The following is a 23,068-nucleotide window of genomic DNA, read 5'->3' as shown; positions in this document are numbered from 1 at the left end:
TTCAACTCCTCTAACAATTTTCTTATAAAGGCAGGCAAGAACGAGTAATGTCTTTTTGCCGCGCTGCACCTCATTAGAAATCATCTCCTTAATATGTTTAATTATCCGATGTGGTCTTTGGCCAAAGTGGGCCCTGAAAAGGGATCTTCAGTATCTGATTTCTGGCTCATTCTATGTAACTAATTCTATAGATAACGTATCAAATAGCTTGTTGTTGCAAACAACATGAGAGTCGATATGCGACAAAGTGTGCTCTGACTGACCAGTGTCAGTTATTCTCCTGGAAGATGACGCGGCGCTTGGTGGGGCTTTTTGTGCAGGGCGGGCCTTGTGTTTCCAGCCCTCGGAGGAGGTTAGAGTTTCCTAGAGGGGTCGTGAGAAAAAGGCCCACTCGGAGAAGAAAGGTTTTTGGCGTTAGCGCCACTCCGGAGTTTACGGGTTACAACTAAACATCAAGATCGGAGAAAGTCAAACCTGAAACCCGAACCTGGCTCGGTTACGCTACGGTGAGAGGCATGACAGGGACAACTGAGAAAACATCAAAACACTTGCAATTGATTGAATAAATGAACTTGAACTTGATGCAGGACATATGCTCTTACCACCATCTACTCTTATTCTACCCCGAAAAATAATTAGCTTCGTGGAGCTCAGAGAACAGACTTTAAAAAACTTTCGTTAGCTTATAAGTGAGTGGCTTAGCACCAACATACATACACCACAAATCTGGAACAAACTTCCAGAAAACTGCAAAACACCCAAAACACAGAGTTCCTTTAAATCAAGGCAGAAAACTCACCTGTTTAGAGTTGCCTCTGATTCATAATGACTGGAACATTGATAAATATATTTGATATGTCTTTGTTAGGGGCTGCACAGTGGCACAGTTGGTAGCACTGTTGCCTTGCAGTGAGAAGGTCCTGGGTTTGACCCCGGCCCAGGGTCTTTCTGCATGGAGTTTGCATGTTCTCCCTGTGCTCCCGACCCCACTAGGGACAAAGGTGTTAGAAAATGGATGGATGGATGTCTTTGTTAGATGTTAGATGATTAGCATTTTACAAAATGTAATGTAATGTAATAATCTTGTTTCATAATTGGTGACTGACTAATTTTTTTTAATGTAAAATGCCTTGTTGCTGAAATGTTTTATACAAATAAACTTGACTAACTTGATAATGGTGTCAGTACAACATGTGAAGAACATTTTTTATGTCCTTCCCGGCTGTATGAAAAAGTGCGTCATGTTATGTCAAATCATTTCTGCTTCATTTTAAGGTACACCCACTCCTGTGTTAAACCCTGAGTGAAAATCTTTTAATAATGAGATGGAGAAATTTCAGACTGTGAAAAAATGTGAATATCCTTGAAAAAAAAGTCTTCTTTTTCTTACCGCTACTGTGTCAAATTGTTATCTAGCTGAAGAAAACCAGAAGAAATTTTAAGTGGCTTTGAAAATATTCATACTTCTAGAACTTTCCCACATTATGTCATGAAGGACCACAAAACAGTGCAGAGTTAGAAGTGTTAAGAAAAAAATGACGATTATAAGTAAGTTTGGACAGTATGGCTGAAAACCGTATCACAATATAAAGGTTTTGTATCAGTCGATACTGATAACTATTGATTAGTTTTTTGTTTCAAATATCTGAAATGTTGCCAAAGTGGTGGTGTGACGTTTCCTGTTTTATACAGTTTTCACTCTGTGTCATTGTTTTTTTATTTTTAAGCCAGTTACTCAACAGGTTGTTGCTAGGTAACCAAAGAGAGAGTGAGTTCATTGATGCCATCAACCTTGCTTAGCTGACCATGAGACGTTGAGACTTTAAAGCCTGTCCTCTGCCTACATCTCCCAGAATGCTGTGAGGCTCTGGATCGTAGTTCAACGAAATTAATTAATATTCTACAAGGCGTATTTTCTATTGATACTGATCACATGTCTATTGCAATATATGTTGTTATTGATTTATTATTTAGCCCTAGCAAAGAAATCCATGGTTACTCTGGGGGAGCTGCAGGATTCCACAGCTCAGGTGGGACAATCTGTTCACGGGACATGGCACAAGCCTGGCTTTTATGGAAGAGTGGTAAGAAGAAAGAAATTGTTGAAAGAAAAAAATATATTTAAAATGTATTCTTTTGCTGAGCATTTTCAGAAAGGAGACACACCAAGCATTCAACACACGGCGAATTTGCGTGGAACAGTGGAGAAACAAGGGGACACGTCACCAAATGTGTAGCCAAGGTCTGTTTTAATTTATGGCTCCGAAACAAACATCCATGTTGTTAATTGTATGTATGTGGAAAATTCCAGTGTTATAAAAACCAGATTTGAAGGAACTGATTGTATAATAAGCAATACCTGCAGTACCGTAGCAAATTTCAGGCCCTGATCAGAATATCGAGCTGTTTATTAGTCAATAATGAAAAAACTCATGAGACAAATATAATATTTTTGCTTTTAAAACAGGATTTTAAACTAGAAATGGTGCTAATCTGATTCAGTGACCACATCAGAGTCAATACCGATGTAACAATTCTTCATTTGGTGTTTGATAGGAACAGCAAGAAAATATTAGTAATTGTCTCATAAATATATCATAATTTTATGCTCATTGAGAAAAAACACTTTTTTTGCTTCTGTACTATCTGTGGAGCTGGTAGTGACTGGATTAAAGAAAACTGTCACAACAGAGAGTTCTCGTGAGCCGGAGTTTGTTTACCAGCCCCAGCCGCACAAACTGAGCTGCTGTTGCCATTAATAATGAATAATGCATTTTCGGCAAGGCCATCCAGATACAGGACTTTTGCTCACATAATCTTCCTTTCCCCAGTCGGTTTTTAATCCACCGTCTGCTGGAATCTGGCTATCGGACATCTACAAGTAGATGAAAACGTTCGCACCGGGGGCGGACTCCTGGAGCCGGGCCCAAACCCCGACAAAACCCTCGTCCATCTGTCTGCGTCTGGCAGCGGGGGCTGCGGTCAAAAGCACACTTAGTAGTCCAACACAAATGAAAGCTCTTTTTATTTTGCACATGGGATAAAGAGCTCCTCACAATTAATTTTTCAGTAATGCTTTGAAGCCTCTCCTGCTGCAGAAACAAGCTCTCCTACAAATCACTAATACAAAAGTGACTCTTCCATCTGCTGACGAATTTAATCGGACCCAATCATATTTATCTTTTAGTTCTGAAAATAGTTCACAAGCTCTTTTTATTACCCCTTTTAATATCACTTTTGAGCTAAAAAAAAAAAATGCAGCTGTTTTTCTTTTGGTATGTATGAAAGGGTTTCCAAATTAAAATCAGTCAAATTCAAATTCACAAAATTGGTTTGTAAATGACAGATGGTAAGTATATGGTTTTTCACCAGTGTTACACATGAATACGGAATAGTTGCAGTTGAAACCAGATATTTAACCACACTGTAGAAAGAGACCTTTTTCGTAACGATTCGACGTTAAATCAGACTAAACTTTTACCGCAGCATTTTAGGTCACATTGGGGTAACTTTTTTTTCACTATGTCCTTCAAATTCACAAGTTAACATACATTAAAATTACAAATAGATGTGCGAGGATAACAACATTTCCTGGACGATAAATTGTTCCGGAAATTATTACGATAAACAATAATATTGTTATTTTGAGACGATTTTCAAGTTTTGTATAAAAGTATATCGACAATGGCATGACAACATAAGTTCCCCCTCTCAAAGATGCATTTTGTAAAGAACACTTAACACTGGAACTGGAAGGTATTTTTTTAAATGTCATCAAAAACAATAAAACGGAGAAAAAAAAAAAACTTACAACAAAAACCAAAAATAAAATGGATTATCGTGTCTCTAAACAAAATTGCCCTTCAAAAAATGTTAATCACCACAATAATAATGAGCAAGCTCATTTTAATTTATCATTAAAATTAACTGATTAATTGCTGACCGTGACAGGCTTAATTACAATGCATTTACACAATTTAAAAAAGCCCAGATTACGATCACATAGCTTCACAAGCTTCCAGCAGAATAATATGAAACAACTGAGTTAAATGGATGGAGGTACACCAAATATCTCAAACACAACACTTCCTTGTGTGACATCATGAAGAAATAAATTTAAAAAAGGAATCAAGCATGATACCAGAAAGAGAACAATGAACTCCACTGTTGATCCTTGGGGATCATTTTCAGATATGTAAACGTTCATCTACTCAAACTATTAAATGTACAATGACGGAAATATCCAGGTACCGTACCGTTCAGGAAGGAGATGTGTTTTTTGTCCCAGAGGAAAACATGTTTTGGTGTGCGCATCAATCCCTAGAACAAAAAGCAAAAGACTCTATTAAGATGTTGGCCGAAGCTGGAGAGTGAGCGTCATTACCCGCTCGACTTCTTTGTGGATGTGGGCTGAAAAGCCGCTCAACGACAAAGAAGCCAAAACTTCAAAAAACTGATTAGAGTGTGGAAATACATTCAAAGAAAAAAAACTTTGATTTTAGTCTGATGAAATTGAAGTTTAAGTGTTTGGCTGTAATAACAATTGATACAAAAATGTGAAAGTTTGAAACAGCATCCAGCTGGTGGCAAAATAGATGGCATAATCTGTAACTTTTCCCCAAGACATCAGCAAGGCAGATAAAGCTTAGGCACAACTACGTTTTCCAAATGGACAATGATCATAAGCATTCCACTAAATTAGTTACAAAGGGGCTAAAGGACAACAAAAACAATGTCTTGGACTCTGATCTCAATCCCCTGGAAAATTTATGGGAAGATTTGTGAAAGTAAGGTGGCCTACAAACCTACAAACCCACAAACTGGACTCGGTTACACCAGTTCTGTCAGAAGGAAAGGGCCTCAGCCCAAAACACTTAACCCAAGCCAGACAGTCCACAGGCAATACTACCAAAAATATTCTCTTTGCTTTAACGAGAGTAAAAAAAAAAAAGAAAGAAAAAAGGTTACTTGCCTATTTACAGATTTCAACTGCAACCTCACACAACTTCTCAAACGTCCTCGTTTCTTGGGAAACAATGAGTTTAATTTCCCAAAAGTAATTTTTCTAATCAGTCTATTTAATCACGGAGGCTTTTTATTACCATCAGGAGCTACCCACACTAAGAAAGACGGAGCTGACCGGCCACCCTGAAACGCTGCAGTCATAACCGATGGCTTATGATGAGACGTGTGCACACAGGCAGCTTCCTCTCAATCCATGGAGGACCACAAAAAAGACATCACTCACCATCTGTGCTCCAGTAAGATTGTCTCTTTATTTTCTGTGTGCGGGCTTTCATGTGAGGCTGAGCTTTGTTTTGAAAGCACATTTGACCTCCAAAAAAAAAGAGGAAAAACAAAGATGCTGCCCTTCTTTTCCCCCCCCATCCTCCTTATCTGGAGGATTTCATTTTTTTTTTCCTTTTTTTTTTGTTGCTCATCACTTTTCATCAGTGCAAGTCCAAGTTTCATCTTACTTGCCTTGGCAGGTTAAATAACAAATCAAAGTGGATTAAGGAAGTCATTTTGGAAAAAGGAAAAAAAAAATCAGGTTATCTGAGGGGGTTTTTGAACTGTGTTTTGTACGATTTGTAGCTTCACTTGCAGTTAGTTCTGTGGTTAAAACGAACACTTTTTCTTCTTTTTCTTCTAATTTCTTCCTGATTAAACTCATTTAGAGGTCACAGGATTTTCACTGATCTTTTTAAAAATATTAATGCTCACATTTGCCTCATCTGACCTCAAAACCCCCAAAACTCCAGCTTTAAAACCGCATCTTTAAACAGCTCCACTGGGACTTTGATGAATGGCTGGAGCTTGACTATATGCTATCTAATCTGACCGGTTTTGTTCTCGGCGAGGCGGTAAGCACTGCAGTCTGGCTCTGGGCCCTTAAAACTCAGATCCTCAGGGTCACCGTGCTCCTTGCAACGCACAGGACTGTATGTCTTTGTCTACTACTGTATAAATAAACAGTTTTCTCGGAGAGCTGGCCTTTAAAGGGCACCTAGAGTCTGATAACGTCTCACACCAGCAGCATGGAGCGAGAACCAATTCATTTTCTTTTATGAAGTTTGCCGTGCTTTTGCGTCTGGACGGGGTTTTTTTGTTGTCTTGTGTTCAAATGTTTATGGAAAGGCCATAAACACAAACCAGCAAAAATGTTTATGAACTGCGACTCTGCTGAGCTTATTATATGAACTAGTTGAAACGCTCTGAAGAATGTTTGTAAATGGCTTAATGGAGAAACGTTGTGATGACGTGTTGAGGGCGGAGTGTCGGAAAAGAGCAGGAGCGTCTTAAAGAGACAGAGGCCCAATTTCAAGGTGTCAAATTGAGAAGTTGAATTTTGTTTAATTCATGTTTGAAAATGCTACATATATACAGTATATAAACTCCATATCTTACCAAGTATTTTCTCTGGTTTCCAGAGCAAGTATCTTAATACACTTGAACTAAAACAAAACTAACTTTTCAGAAAGAAAGAGGAGTTTGTTTTCAGTAAATAAGTCCTTAATATTGTTTTTTTTTAAGTACTTATTGTACTGGCAGATTATTTCACTCTTTCATTTTTACCACATTACAAGTGAAATAATATTAAGGATTTATTGATTTAAAACAAGCTCTCAAGTTTTGTCTTATTTCAAGTGTAGTAGGATATTTGCACTAGAAACAAGATCAAAAATATTACGTAAGATGTGACATAGCTCCTTAATTGTGCTATAAAATGGAAAAAACATAAAAACTGTCCCTCAAACTAGATATTATCTAAAGCTTATTCTGTATTTTATCGCAAGCTTGAGTCTAAATAACATTAAAATATGGCAGTAAATGTTAGGGCTGGCAATAATTCTTGCTTTTCTGTTTCAAATAAAAGCACTCCACACTTATTTGTTTAAAATTTCTGCGATATTATTGAGATAGAGAAAAACAACGGTATTTTTTACTCAAGGCTGACTGCTCTATCTCCTTGTTTTCAAATTCATTTCCATTTCAACTGTCTAAACAGAGAATTTATCACTCTGTCTATATTTTCAAGGACTTCTAAATAACATGCAGATGCTAGAACAAGTTTCCTTCAGCTCTTTTTATTTATTTACTTTTTTTTTTTTTTTTGCTAACCTGAAATCGCAGCGATGCAGACAAAGAGATAAACCAGACTGACCGGAGAAGCAGTGGACTAGTTGATGGAGGTGGAAAAAAAGACACACAATGATCAACCTAAATAGATAAATCTGGTCAGCTAAGGTGGTAAAATCCTCATTGGAAAAGACGAGAAAACTAGTACAGCGTTTTATTTATCGCAGATTGTTCTCTGATACCACTGCTTATCTATGTTACACACAACATGGAACGTTCCTCGGAGCAAATCCATCTGTATCTGTTTAATCCTTACACAGACACAGGTGCTTCCCTACAGTGTTCAATAGGCCATCACAAGGCAGCACAGAGATAAACAATAAATACACTCAGACTCAAAACCTGCATGGTTTCAGACAGTAGAAACTGAAGAAACAGCACATGCATGTGGCAACCATGCATCTTCATTCTGCTAAGCAAAAGTCCTAACAATTGCACCAACATGCAAACAAGATCTATACAGCATAAAATGGATATAAAAGACATTTACATGTAAATGTCAAGTGAGGAGACTTCTAAATAGAGTTAGAAGTTTTTTCTTCTAACTCTTTGCAGGATGCAAAGTGACAAAGAGCGAAGGGAGCCTGGTGGGCGGCCACTCAGAGTCAGCTTCTCTCCTATTGGTCAAGATTCGAGCTTGAAGTTGTGAAAGTTCTTTTTTTTATTGTTTATTTGATGCAACATTTGCCAGAAATTTATTGCAGAACATATATTGTTCTGGAAAAAGACTGAGCGTTAACAGATGAGGGAGAAAGAAGGGGTGGAGGCAGGAGAGAAGAAAAAGGCACCAAAATTATTAAATATGCAACTAAAACAGTTGCAGGAAATAAGCAACAAAAAGCAAAGCAAACAGTTTAGTGGTGCCGTCTCAGCAAACACAGAGATGATCTGAGCAATTTAACTGCTTACGACTATTATTTGAACAAAGCTGTTGCTATGGAGAGAGATGCAGCTGAGAAGACCGAGAACTGACAGAGAAAAGAGAGCCATAGATGCAGCTACACAGAAAGAAATGTCTTCAGCTACATGTGATAAGATATATATAGTTAATCTGACAAGTACTACTATGTATTCCTGAATACTTTTCCATGCTTACATGTAGGGTGGAAACGATTCCTCGAGTGATTCGAGTACCTCGATTATTAAGATTCCTCAAGGAAAATTCACCTGCCTCGAAGCTTCGTTAAGTTATGTCTTATTATTTAATGCACCGTGTTCCGGCCGGGTCGATATTAGCGTTGTTCAGCGCGCTCACTTCCGCCTGAGTTGTTGACGAAAGCTAACTGTTAGCAGCACAACGTCCAGTTTTCAAGTTCGGCCTGGCAGGATTTTACCGATTCGTGATAACGTCCGGGTTTTTGTAGTTTTTCGGGGGACCAATGAACGTCCTTAAAATGACGGGAGCGATGTCTGGAGAACGGCAGCTTTTCTCCTCTCGGAGCTGCTGGTTCAGAGCGAATGGCGTGGACGAGCACGGCGGGATTATTTATACAGGTGAGCGGATAGACTGAACACTGCGGACGGTTGTGCTTCAGATGCGTAGTTTTACGGACGAACCGGAAAATAACACCTGTTGCCACTAATGGGCGGCGAAGCGCATCGTGACGTTATATACCGGGTAGATGTTCCTGCGTGTGACGAACAAAGGTGCCAAATCCCGTCGCTATTATGGCTGAACACAAAAGCTATAAATGTCTGGGCAAGGTGAGAGAGAGTTCATCTATTAAAATGACTGAAGATGAATACATAAACCAAAAGCTGGAGTATAGACAAGCGTATTTGTCAGCCTGCCTCTTTATTAAGAAATTTAATATAATTTCAGATCTTTGTACAACTTTTCTTCAGGTTAACTTAGAAAGTGAGCTATTATTGTTACAAGTTAATTTTCCAAAATACAGAAAAGTTATTCTTAGGGAAGCTCAAATATGAAAAATTGGACTGATGTTGATATGCAATAGTAACACTGCTGTTATGTTAGATTTACCAATGTTTCATTTTTTAATCCGATTACTCGATTAATCGTAAGAATAATCGATAGATTACTCGATTACTAAAATATTTGTTTACAACAGTCCTACTTACATGTATGTTTTTCCTTTAAGCTCTGAGTTATTTGGTGGAAGACATGAAGCTGAGAAAACCAAACAGGTAGAGAGACAAGAGAGAGCAGCTAGAATAGCAACTAGGAAGGAGAGTGCGTGAATCCTCCTCATGTGAAGCATGTATTTCAAACAGTGAATTTCAGCCTCTCAGCGCCGTATAAAGCATTCTTTGTCATAGTACTGCTGGTTACAATCAAGATATGACAAACTGAAAATTCACACCAGATAACAGGAGAAACCATAACATTGTATCACATAAATTAGAAAATGAAAACTGCCATTAAGTGTTGTGCTTGACTTTTAAGCACTGATTTTTATTTTTTTTAAATAACTGTGAGCACAAACTGCATACTGTTGACAATCACCCATGACAAAGATCAGGCGGTCAATGTTTGAATGCTTTGGATTGAAACTAACAAGTATTTTAGTAACAGATTATTCTGATGATTTATTGACCAATCATATTAAAAAATGACACAATACAGATTTTTTCGTTTAACCACGTAAGCCTTTAGAAATACAATAAAATATTTAAATGAGTAAGAGATCCAATTCCTTTTTTAAATAAGAAATTAAAAAGTTTAAAGTTAATTGAAAATCTTTATTCCTTTAGTGAACACTTGATTATTTGCAGCAAAGGATGTATCTGCGGCCAACTCTTCCCCCCAAAAAAACAAAAAACAGTTCTGGCATTAACATGTGAAAAGCTTCGTCTTTTCTGCTTGACTTAACTTCAGTACTGTGTAGGGTTAATCTGTTGTTAATTTTGTGGATTAACCAGTTAATGATTGGATATCTACAGGTGCTTAATAGGAGATTCTTTTCAGAATTTGAACTGGGTGAAGCTAAAACTAAGCCACCTGCATAGTTTTGAACAAATGTAGTGGCCTACTTATTTGCATAGTTTTAGCATTAGTGTCATTGTATTGTTCTGTCGGAAAATTGCCTTTTTTTTCATCTGTATACTCCAGTTAAGGATTAATTTCAACACTCGATTAATCACAATTAATTTGATTAATCGTTCTAACCCCTGGCACAAAATCAAAGCAGTTTTAATCTAGAAATTATCCAGATGTAAGCAGTAGTGGCTTCTTTAGCGTACTCTATAACAGAACACCCTGTTATAACATGGCCTGCATCACTACAACATGAACATTTGTTAAATGTGATTATAAAATAATATCTGGCTGACGGACTCTGAAAATAAGTGTCATTAATTTAGATCTACTATTCTGCGATAAAAGAATAGATTTCAGAATATGATGAATAAAAGAATGCCCTCTTTCTTGCTGAGAACGGAGTTTATTGATCGTTGAGCTTGTGATGCGAAGCCGAACACGCAGAGAGCATTTCACGGGTCCAGAGAATAAGTGAAATGAGAAGCAGCAGAAAAAAAGGCAAATATCACACCATGAGTAAAAAAAAGCCGAAGATGAAAAACAGAGATATCTCAGAAAACAGGTATTGATCCAAATTCACAATGGAAGCCTGCACACAGCCGGACCAAAGTTCCTGTCGTGACTTTTTATGGAGGCTGGAAGGATTGCTGGAAGTCAGCAGAAAGTTTCAAGAAAGGCACACGGGTTGGGTTGAGTGTGTCACTTTTATATGGTGCTTTTATAATGTTTCAGATCTTAGAGGTCTTTTAAAACCTGCGTGAGCTCAGACTAAAGCAGCATTTTGCTGGGAACATTAAGAAAGTGAATCGTCTTTTACTTTGTGCTTTTTTTTTTTAAACTTATGGCATTACTGTCTTAGTCAACAGGCACTAGGCTTCAGTTTGCTGTCTTTATCCAACCAACAGTAATAAAAAATATCCTCAGCAAAGAGAAATAAATTGACTTTCTATCCGACTCCTAGAAATTGGATTTACTACAGGATGAAATATCAAATTACTCAACTGAGAAATCATAAAGTCTATTTATTTATTCACATTTAGTTTCTGGATGTGGTTCTAAATAATTGTCTTTAATTGATTGGTTTAATTGGTTGGTAGAATTTATAACTGATTTGTATAATTTCATAAATCACAGAACTTGCTGATGTAAGACATTTCAAGCAAACTAATCAAACTTGTTATCCGTTTAGAACTTAAAGATGCAACTCCAGGCATGTTGGGTTTTTTAAGAAAACATATCTAGACTGACTAAAGTACAGCTGGATGATAAGCTTTGGTTTTCCAGATGAAGATTTTACAAATTAAAAAGATTTTAAGAAAAACCCTGCTAAATTGGCTTTGTGTTGGTTTGGGCTGATGACATCACAAAAGGCAGAAAAAGAGGAGTTCTGACATTATGTGTTTGAGTTGGATTTTTCCAAACTTTAACTGGTATGAATCTGTTTATAAACCTGCTTGAACTTTTTGTTTTTCATCTCTCATGGTCTTTAACACTGAAATGCATGTTCAAAAACCACTTTCATGTGCTTTCCTGCTGACAAATTTATCTTCAATGCAAGCAGCATTCTCAGATACGGCTAGTTAGTTTTGCTGCACCCACACATAAAGACCATTGAAGGGCGGATTTGATAAAAAATAAAAAATAAAAAGGCAACATAAAGAGAAAGAAACAACAAAAATACAAACGGACAAGGCAAAATAATAAATAAACCTGCTATCAGCTTCCTTTTACCTCATGTGATGTCACCAGACAAATGTGCTTGTGTGGAAGCTCGTTTGTGGGAATTAAGATTTTTTTCACAATTAAATAGCAAAAGAAATTTAAAAAAAAAGGTCAATAACATGCTATTCTATAGTAGCTATAGGCTACTTGATTTTTACGGAAATGTCTAGGTACAGGCTTTAACTCACTAAGAAGTATAACCTCCAGGAGAGTAGATGGAAAAAGTCCAGTCAAGCTACATCTATACATAAACCCATCAACTAATGGAAAGTTTTCACATATGCGCGGTGGAAAATATTGAACAGTGAGAGCAGGGGGAGCCCGACAATAAACAATTTCTTGTTAATTGTCCTCCGGTTGCAAAGCTGATTTCCACTAATAATGTCTCCTTTTTGCAGGAGGTTCTAGCGGATTTAATTTTTAAACACTGGTGTTTAAACATTGAGACGCAGGACGAACAAGCTGCATCAATCATCACGCCACAAGCTCCGGGCGTTGAAGGAGAGGGTCACCATCCACCTCCGTGTACAACACAGAGAGTTACAGGACAAAATAAACATTCAAATTCCCCCTCCGGAGGTCTCACTCCACCAAATCTGGGACACGCCAAATTGGGATTATTCTTTAGGGTAAAAAAAACACTCCGCCGCCAATCTCAGGCAAATGACACGCATGTCCTCTGGAGGGGAGGGGAGGGGAGGAGAGGAGAGGAGAGGAGAGGAGAGGAGAGGAGAGGAGAGGAGAGGAGAGGAGAGGAGAGGAGAGGAGAGGAGAGGAGAGGAGAGGAGAGGAGAGGAGAGGAGAGGAGAGGAGAGTGTCAGCTCGGATCCACGAATCCGCTCTTATTCAAACTGCCCTCAAACGAGTTAAGTGTCCCGTTTTAAAAAAAAACAGGAAAAAAAAAAAAAAAAAAAACCAAAAACGAAGCAACACGTCTAAATGATCCCCATCGCGTGTCCCACCGGACCCTTCATCACATCTACATCACATTGAGACCCGTTACAGCAGCAGACATGGAGGGCAGAGATGCTGTCATTACACAATGGGAGCGAACCGTTACCCACCTTCATCCCGCGGCGGCGTTCACATATAACGGCCGTGTGGCGGTGATTCCTCCCGCCGGTGCTGGACGTCCCTGCCCGCTCCTCTCCTCTCCTCTCCTCTGCTCTGCTCTGTCTCCGGCTGGCTTTAGCCTCCGGTGCTCCCCCGGAGTGTGTCCGGGCTCGGGGAGCTGTCTGGTTATTGTTCGGGCGTCTCGGCTCTGACTCCTCGCAGCGGTTGCCTCCCTCTGACTGGGGTGTGTGTGTGTGTGTGGATGTCCCTCCGTCGTAAAGTAGCCAATGCGCGCGCGCTGGTGCTTGTGACGCGTGGTAGCGTTCAGTTGGCACGCGCGCTTACACGTTCATAATAAAACAGAGGCAGAAAAAGCGCATTAATACGTGAGGGAGAGCGAGGGGATACTAATCTAGTCGGAGGGGTAAAGTGTTAAAACCGAGCAGAAGTAAAAGGAAAGGAGCTCAAATCGCTACTCAGGTTATAATTAAAGGATGCTTATTTAAAATATGGCCCGAGGGCGACTTGTAGTGCAGTACCCGCTTTATTATTCTTCCATGTTTTGCATATTTGGCTGTGTGATTGGAAATAGTACGTTTGGTTTGTGTGCAGTGGAGTGAATTTTAGTTTGTTTATTTGTCTAGTTCTTTTATGTTTAAAGAACAAACAACCATGCACAGACACACCCACTGGATATCGTACCCAAAAATTATATTCAGTAGTAAGCCCGTACTTCAATGTATTTTTATCCATTTAAAACTTTACTTAAGTAAGAGTATAAGGATGAATAATTACAAAATAGTACCTCTAGGCAGAATAAACACCTTTTCTCAACATAAAGTTACTAAATCAAGACTTAAAGTAGTGTATATGCAGTGATGCCATAGTTACTTTGAAAAAGTAACTTTAATCAGATTACTGATTACTCCTTGAAAAAGTAACTCCGTTAGATTACTGACTACTTGATTTGGAAAGTAACTACGTTACATTAAAAGTAACTTTTAGTTACTTTCAGCAGCTGCTAACAACAACGCTGTGAAAATTACATTGATCTTTGCCAATATTTAATTGTAAGCTATTTTATAACGGTAACATCAACAATGTGTCTCCACTTATAAGGTTGAACTGAAGGGGAGATATTTTAATGGTTACAGTACAAAAAAAAAACGTTAGTAATTCGTGCATGTTTTTGTGTGGTCCACTATTGTCTGGAAAACTAAAAAGGATTTTAACCCCCCAGCCTCCAGGTTGTGCGTTACGGCCCTGAGTTTGGTGTCAGAGCGCAGCGCTCCTCCTGCAGCTCCACAACTCAGATGGCTGCTGCACAGATTTGTGACACTTATCTTAATATTAATAATTATATTGGCGTTTAGTTGCACAACTTTACGGACTCGTTCATTCATGGCTGTTTTCACGTTTATTGCTCTGTTCATATTAGTCTCGATGTTTCCAATGTTCTGGATAGCTCGACGTAATTGACAGGTGATATATTAACTTGACATTAACAAAGACACAGCGGGACGGATCATCCGGGAAATGATGGACAGGGAGAGCCTGACTAAAACTATCTGGAGGCTCAGACACATTCTGGGGTTTATGTCTGCTTATTTCCAAGCCCAAATGAGCAACTTCACGTTCAAAAACGAGCCCAAAAAGCGCAACCCGCCACTCATTAAATTTGCTAGCGACTTTAAAAAAAATGATTAAAAAGCCCACAGCCGCTTATAATAATCAGACTTGGCGACAGGAACTCAAAATAGTTCCAGTTTTTCCACCCACAAAATGTAACTGTGTATATGTCACTGTGTATATGTCAGATCGGAGTAAAGTAAGTCCAGTGACAATATCTACTGTTTACTGTGTATTCACTTGACCTCCACAAAGCAGGCTCAGCAGGTAGAAAGTAACATTAACATTTGCCACACAGCTTGTGTACATACAAGACATCTCACTTTAACATAAACGGTAGATGTGTTTCTGCTGCACTTTTTGGTTAAAACATCCATTCATCATCTCACACGCTTGTCCCTAGTGAGGTTAGGGGGGTTCTGGTCCTACCTTCAGCAGTCAATGAGCAAGAGAGGGGGGTACACCTAGACAGGTCGCCAGTCCATTGCAGGGCAACACAGAGACGCACAGGACAAATAATCATGCACACACAAATCAACACCTAAGGAGAATTTGAAGAGACCAAGGTTTTACTTTTTTTGAGTTTTAAAGAGTCATATGCCATATCTGCAAATCTTGATTCAGTTTAAGGAAATGCTAATCGAAAGACTTTTAAGTGTGCCCCATTTGTCATCACAAAAGGCTCTTTGAGGTCGGTTTTCTTCAAAATAGGGCCAGTGTTTCAATCGGTTTTGCCGCCTTCTCTGCACTGAAAACTGTTTGGTGTGAACATACATAAGGACAGAGAGATATTTAGGAAGTGACATGTGAGTGATTCCCGGCAATGCTTGTTGCTGTAGTTAATCTCTGCAGGTTGAGCAAACAGGAAATGCCGCATTATTGCACAGATATTATATTTGGTTCAGAGGAGCTGGAGGACTTTGTTGCCCCTGTGGTGCAGGCGGTTAAGGGATTTTCTCTGCAAAGATAAAGGCTCCGATTTTAAATCGCTCTAGAAACAACATGGCTTATTCCTGCACATGTTGTACTTGTACTAACATGGATCGTAAAACACTTATAGTACTTGACAAATCTTCTCGGGCACCAATCACTGCTGCTTGGAGATACATTTATATACAACATGAGTTCAAATATTTATACTAATGCATCAGTACGTGAGCCGATCGGTTGTCAGTTGTGTGTGAACAAAAAAATGTTAAGATCTACGAGAATCCCGGAGCTGCAAAACGTGTAACAAGACATTTCATTTAACTCAACACTAAAATAGACGATTACTCCAGATTAAAGCTCAACACATGTCAACAGTTCAATCAGAGCATTTCTGAAAAATGTAGGACAGTGTTCTATGTGTGTGTGTGTGCGTGTGTGTGTTTCTGAAGCATTTTTCTCGCAGGGCTTTGGGAATGATCCCAGGAAAGCGGTAGGATCATACATTCTGCATGGCGCCCTTGTTTTCACAGCATACACAATAAATATTAGAAATACTGTTTATTAGAAGCCAGAGACTCTGTCGTAAACTAGTGATCTAATATTCAGTTAGGAAAGTCTTTAGGTCTACTTGCATGTCCTCTGAAGAGTAGAGAAGTGAAAGCAGAAGCTTGTTTAAATGTGCAGATGAATATTTAAATTTGAAGCAAAATGGGGTGTTTTGTAATTCACAAGCCCTGAAGGCAACCTGAAAACGAGGCCTCCATGCATTATTCGAACCCTTTGTGTGGTAAAAGACTGCTTGGGATAGCTGAAGATAGCCAACCAACCAAGCAACAACCCTTTTCTTACCCCATTATTCTTAGCCTTGTAACTGAGGAAAAATGGCTGTACATATGCAGGTTTAAATATGTAGGTGGATTAAAAGGTTTGTCTGATACTTAAAACTAATATAGATTTTTTTTCACATTTTGTGTTATTACAGTTAAAAGCATATATTTAATTGGGATTTTAATAAGGATGCACAAATGTGAAAATTTGAGCTGATATCAATATCCGATATTAATATTGCTGTGATAGTCAATAACTAATACTTACCGATGACTTATTTCTCTACACTTTCAACACCTCAAAAAAACGACCACACAACCGGTATTGATTCTCTGTTTCTGTTAGATGCACCCAAATCCAGGAGTACACTGGCTGTACAGCGATTGTTCAAGGTTCACCTTCCAGCTTAAAAAAAAAAACAACCCTGAACATACAGGCAGAGCTGCCACGAAATGGGTTTGGTCAAACCATATTCATTTGTTTATGTTGTTTAGCAAAAGGCAAAACCTAAATTCAATTGAGAATCTGTGGCATGAAGTATTTAAGCACCTCATTGTCAGTCATTCCTTGCCGGTTCCTCTTGTCCACTCCTGTTACTTCCCGTCAGCCAGTGTACTCCAGGTTCTCATTGTTGGTTTTTTTTATAGTGTTGGATTATTTTTGTTTTACCATGGCTCTCTGTGATTTTTGTAAGTTCTGTTGATCATTTTTTACGTTAAAACTACAACTTAGTTGAAGTTCAAGATGAATGTGGAATAAAAATCAGTTTATATATGCAAAGCAGGTAGATTAAAAACAAAGGTTCAATCAACTATTCACTGACGAGGTTGAAGACAAATGTAACACCAGGGTTTCCCTCAGTGTATTATAAGCCTGGCGGGTTTACTTGTGCCCCCGCCAGGCTAAACATTGCTTATTTATTTAAGTCTTTTTAAAATATTTGCATTTTTTCAGACTTTATAGTTGGTGTTCAGGTATTAATCTTCTAATCTTTCTATAATACATAATTATCAAGTGATATTTTCAAATTTCCTGTCAACGTTAAAGATTTTTTAACTCATGGTTGGGGCTTATTAACCAGGGTTTATTACGTTTTCAGGGGAAAACATTGTAACACTTTATTTGTAAAAACAAAAAATAAAAAGAAATCATGCATCTTTTTCCTTCCCATGAACAATTGTGTGACTTTGCATTGATCTAGCTCACAAAATCCCAATAAAACACATGGAAGTTTGTAGTCGTGGTAAAATCTGAAAATCAATATCAGAACCATTTTTTTTTTTTTTACTTTTTCTGCAGCGTTTTTAAAAATACCTGCATTGTTTTTTAAAATTGCATCCAATAAGAATCCCACAGGTCTATAGAACATGCGGTACAAATTTACTCTCCCTCTTAATGCCTTCCTTCCTGGTAGTCCCGTAGAGATTGAATCCTGGAAAATGATTTCTTTTCATCATGCTTTCCTACACTCATTGCCTTTATTTTTTTACCCTGATGAACATTTTTAAAACTACTAGGTATAGTTTGGTTCCCCCAGTGCCCTGCTGATGTGCAAACATGCCAGAAAGATTGAGGAATGATGTGTGCTGCAATGATTTATTGAACTGTTGTGTTTGGAGCTGCACGCCGGTGCTGCAGCGTTATTGGCTCTTCTGTATGGGTTATTATTCTTGGGAAGAACATTAGTCTTTTATGAGGCTGCACTGTCTTTTCTTCCTATTGATCCTCCCTGTGATGAAGTGTAGAGTTTGTCCACTGCTTGTTAAACACCCTGCCGCTATTACCATATTACACTTAGGATTTTTTCAGGTTGTTTGTTGGTCAGCAATAATGCACGACACCTCTTTGCTAAATGGGCAAATTTAGCTGAATGGGCCGATTTTTGATCGATTGGAGGATTTATTATCTGATTTAATGAAAGAGATTCATTATCGACAAGACTAGGCAATATATTACAATATTGGGTTTCATGAGACTGGACTGTGAAGGGGTGTCAAACTCATTTTCATTTTGGGCCGTTTCAAGATAATAAATGTTCTACAGAGACCCATTAACAAGCCTTAAAAATATGAATAAATACTCGATGAGTACTTCTTAACGGCCCTGTTTTCCTCTGGTCCAAAACAGTGCCATTCTGGAATCGTTTTTAGTGTGTGGTCTGTAATAGATCTCAAACTACTAAGGCAGCCAGCAATTCCAAGTGCCATTTTTGTCATGGTGAGTGTGTTAGAGGACAAACCAAAATGCAGAGAGGAGTTGGGAGCACGGCTCATGTTGTGGTTTTAACATAAAGAATGATGAGTTAAATTTACAAAAATCACAGAGAGCCAGGGTGAAACTAAATAATCTAACACGAAAAGAAAAACCCAACAATGAGAACCAGGGGTACAGGGATGATAAGAAGTAACAGGAGTGTATGAGAGGAACCGGCAAGGAGTGACTGAGAATGAAGTGCTTAATTACTGGGGAGATTGAATGCTGAACAAATGACCTGGGCTGATGAGCTAATGGGTTGCAGGTGTGAGTGGAGTGAGCAGGAGGCAGACTGAGGAGAGGGAGAGAGAACGTGACTACACTTGAGAAACGTAGTAAAACTGGAGTAACAAAGAACAACAATAAACAAGAAATAATCATAACTAGAAGCACTAAGACGAACTGAAGTAAAGAAAAAGTGGAACAAGACAGCAGTAATCAAAATAAGAAACTAACACAAAATAATAATGAAAGTAGAATCAAATGAAAAACCAAAACAACTCAACAACATTTGAGTGATTCTAAAACGTTTTTAATACCTGATCACCCCTGGCCCTTCAAATGTCTGTGCACGCCACTGCTTCTTAAAGTTAAATAAAATTGAACAGCTTTTCACACTGAAGTAATTTATACAGATGAAAACTGCTTTGATTTCATTGATAAAATATTACTTAAGCACACAACCTTCACCTTAAAGGTTGTTAGGCAACAAAAATCTTTGAAAGGGATTCTGTCTCCTGTGCAGAGGTGGGGGTGTGCCGTGCTGATGCCGGAAGCGTCCCTTGACATGGTTCACTTTGTCTTCCATTCAAGCCATCCCAGTGCAATCAGCAGGCATGAAGAACACTCTGACTGGGCGGGGACATTACTTTGACCTCTGCAGGGACCCTATGCTGCTCTCTGGCCCCAACGCCCCTGCCCTCTGGAGCTGAATAATTCAGTGTCATGAGGTCTGTGGGGTCTGATGTCAGTAAAACAGGAGAGAGGTCAGCTGAGCTCGCTGTAATCATTTTCCTATACAGTAGTGATTTGCTAAGAACGAAAGTATTTGCACCCTGGAAAAAATATGCAGAAATCTCTAAGATGAAAGGATGTTTTATTGCAGAAGCATAATCTCACACTGAAAACTTTAGAAACTCAAATCCCATTTGCCAACAGGGAGACAATTAGCCTTTTATAACGTTTGACAAGGTTGGAGCACACAGATTGTAGGCCGCCTCGCTCTTACATGCCATTTTAGACCTACAAACAACTTCTCCATAGGATTGATTTCAATGTTTTAAGATGGCCACACCAAGCATCTTTGCTGTTCTTGCCTAATTTGGCAATTTGAATCAAGTCTTTTTCCATTCAGATGACCCATTGGAAATAAATATTTCCTGGTTGATGCCTCTAGATGTGGCTTCAACATTTCCAGACAATGTTCTTTCCTTATCATGATATCAATTTGCTAAAGGGATGGTATTGGGTAAAATTTACTTTTTTGAGCTTTACATCATGTTGTAATGTTATTCCCTGGAGTACCGCTTTCATGGATGTTTGAGAAATCCCTGAATTTCCCGTGGCAACCATTCAGCTGTGCAAAACACCTTTGCTCCTCCTCAGAGCTTAAGTTTCTGAGCTTCCGCCTCGCAGAGCAGCCCTCAACCGCGACTCCCCCATTCAGCTCCTTCAGACTAGCCAGCAGCAATTAACAGGCATCTGGTAAAACAGCGCATCTGCTGAGCACATCTCAGTAAAACATTGAAACATTATTAAAGGGTTAATAGGGGATCGCTGATTTAATGGCTTCCTGAAGCCAGAGTTTCAGAAAGAGCAGGAATTTTTAAAGGGACAGATGCCCAATTTCAAGACATTAAATTACGAAATTAAATTTCTTTTAAGTCATATTTAAGATGTTTATATATGTAGCATTTTTATAACAACTGACGTTTACGTAGTTACTTGATTATCCTATAAAACGGCACTATGTACCTGGAAAATATATAATATTGCCCCTGCTGACCCTTTGTAATACGGCACTTAATCATTTGAGGTACCATGACGGATGTCGGAAGTGGGGGACGGGAGTATTGAACAAAGTTGTTTTTGTCAGTTTATTCATGGCTTCTATTTGTTTGAATCAAGCTCATTTGTCCCTGAACGTAACACACCTGGTTGGGGCTCATAGACGGCGGTATTTACAAAAGTTTGAAATAGCTAGCTTAGAAACCGACCCATACCCCTTCCTCCGTACATGTTGATCAAATTGCCGACTACTAATGGTTCTATGGACTACCTTCTCCATAATGCAATATCTAACTTATAAAGTTTATGAACGTCGTCTTGAAAAGCTATCTTTTGTGAAGAACTCCACATAGACCCGTTATGCAGCTTGTAGAACTCAGCTTTATTACTCTGTGTGACTACTAACTACTGGACGTACAGCGCATGCTCAACAGTCCGCCCCCGGGCTACGGAAGCCTCACTGTGACATATCACTACAAACGTTAATCGTCTTACCTCTAAAAGCGAGAAGGACCTTACTTGCTAAAAGCGGGGAAACTCCATACATTTGCGCTTTCGTATGTTGTTGGCGTACTGACAGAAACGCTATCTATCTTCTGATTAAGAACAGGGCTGCCCGCACTGACGCGGCTCAGGGATTACTTCACACGCAGGGCCGTGCGCAGTGCCTTAGTGCTTGTAAATTTAATGGTCCAATGAAGGAAATTTAAAAAACAGGACATTTCCTCACTTTCTAAAAAAAACCCCGGATGCACGGGACAGGACGTGAAATACGGACGTTTGGTCACCCTAGTTTCAATCCTTTCCTGTTTACATCCGACAGCGCAGCGCCCTGTGACCATGTCTAAAGTGAAACTAACTAAATAAGAGCGATATTAGGCTGCCAGATATTTGTTTTTTTGACTAGTTTTAAAGGAGCGCATTGGTTGTGTTGACGTCAGTCATGATGGCGGAGTTCTGAAGAGCGTGACGTCACGTGCAAAGAGTCAATAAAGTGCAAAGAAATAAAGTAGAAGGTTTATTTAAAAGATTTCCAAATGAAGATTGTCTGAAATTCACATGTTTAATTTTTTGGTTTTTCTCATGAAAAGTATGAGAAAGCGAAATTCATCTCTGGCTACGCCACAGAAATATTAAATAGGCTGCTGATTTAATTGGGATGTTCCCAGAGAGAGCAGGCAGACAACACCCCTTCTCTCCTGAGTACTTGATTAACTCTGTCTTGTTCCAGGTGTGCTTTAGCATATGTATGATCTCTTAGGTTTGATTATTTGAGCCGTCAGCGTGGGGCCTGGTGGGTCTCAGCACACGGCTCTCCTCCGTGAAGGGAACCGCGTCTTTCTCGCTCTAAAAATAAAGTGTGGTCAGCTTTGCTTCTCCGCTCGGTGACTGAAACAAGAGTTGCGACGTTCTCCCTGAGCATTTGAGACGGGTTTACAGCAGACCCCAGGTCAGTGGCTCGTTTATTGGTACAGATAAAACCTCCACTGTTCTGAGCACATCTGTCATCGCAGCCTGTCAGCACTTCTCGACTTGTCCCCCAATATACACACACTCACACTACTCGTTATCAACTTCTATTTTTTCCCTTCCTCTTTTATGTTCTTTTTTCCCCACTTCCTCCATCCACCCCAACTCAAATCTTGTCCCCAATCCACCCGAATATCTTCCCCTTTTCTCTTCTTTCGTTCCCTCTTTGGCTCCCTTCTTGGAGCTAAGTGCAGTGATTAGGTTTCACTTTCCAGCATTTTCTGTGAGTGTGAATGTGTGCGTTTGCAGGTAGAAAACCCTTCCCTGTCCCCTCAGAACAGAGATCAGTGTAGACTATCTAGTGGAGGACAGAAGTTTTTGTTCGTTTCCTATTTGCTGAATAGAGTGAGAGTGAAATGTAGCTCTTGTGCGTTTTGCGCCTGTCCCATGGCAAGCTCAGGCCTCTCGCAGCCTGTAGTCATGTTACTCAGGATGGCAGGTCAAGGGTCAAAGCCAATGAGCCATCAGATACAGAGGAGGCTGTGTTCTGACTGAGCAGCTGCTCCACGTACCTCAGTGTAAAACATTCGCCTCTAGGTGTTGTTTTGATGTAAAGGCATTCCTGCGCCGATGTAAACGCTACGTGACAAAGCACACCCCCCGTTATAAAACAGTTTGATTGAAATGGGATCAGAAGCGGTGTTTTAATCTGCAGATCAATGTAGTGTTAGCGTGCATTATGAGATTGGACTGTAGGACTCTCCGTGAATCAATCATCATTACTCTGCGTATATCTGCTCCTCTCTAGCTCACTTCCTGAGTGGCTTAAGCCACTGTGCTTTCAACGATTGTATGAAATGATTTCTCCCCTTTAAAGTCTACTTCTGTTTTTTTTTTGGTTTTTTTTGTCACACCTAATTGGTTCAGATCGTCAAACCAATTTTAATGTCAGATGAAGATAACTGAAACAGACAAGAAATTGATCCAAAGGTAAGTGGCTAAATCCAATGACTGACTGTGCCACCTTTCGAATCG

At 39.2% G+C, this 23,068-nt stretch overlaps 1 protein-coding gene across 2 annotated transcripts in view; it reads right to left on the bottom strand.

Moving 5' to 3' along the window:
- The window catches only part of gal3st3 (galactose-3-O-sulfotransferase 3), a 38,629-nt gene extending 25,457 nt beyond the window's left edge, over window positions 1–13,172 (bottom strand). The window contains exons 1-2 of one of the 2 annotated variants that reach the window (XM_023346489.1): window positions 12,928–13,172; window positions 4,257–4,320 (exon numbers count right to left, since the gene is read on the bottom strand). In XM_023346489.1, the coding sequence (XP_023202257.1) occupies window positions 4,257–4,320; window positions 12,928–12,933 (70 nt within the window). In that variant the 5' untranslated portion in view covers window positions 12,934–13,172. The remainder of the gene's footprint in view (window positions 1–4,256; window positions 4,321–12,927) is intronic. The other variant, XM_014473516.2, reaches the window with a different exon arrangement.
- Between the last annotated feature and the right edge of the window lie 9,896 nt (window positions 13,173–23,068).

The sequence above is a fragment of the Xiphophorus maculatus genome, chromosome 14, assembly GCF_002775205.1.
Source record: "Xiphophorus maculatus strain JP 163 A chromosome 14, X_maculatus-5.0-male, whole genome shotgun sequence".
NCBI lineage: Eukaryota > Metazoa > Chordata > Actinopteri > Cyprinodontiformes > Poeciliidae > Xiphophorus > Xiphophorus maculatus.
Note: the sequence above shows the minus strand (reverse complement) of the source record. Positions and strands in the feature narration are given on the sequence as shown.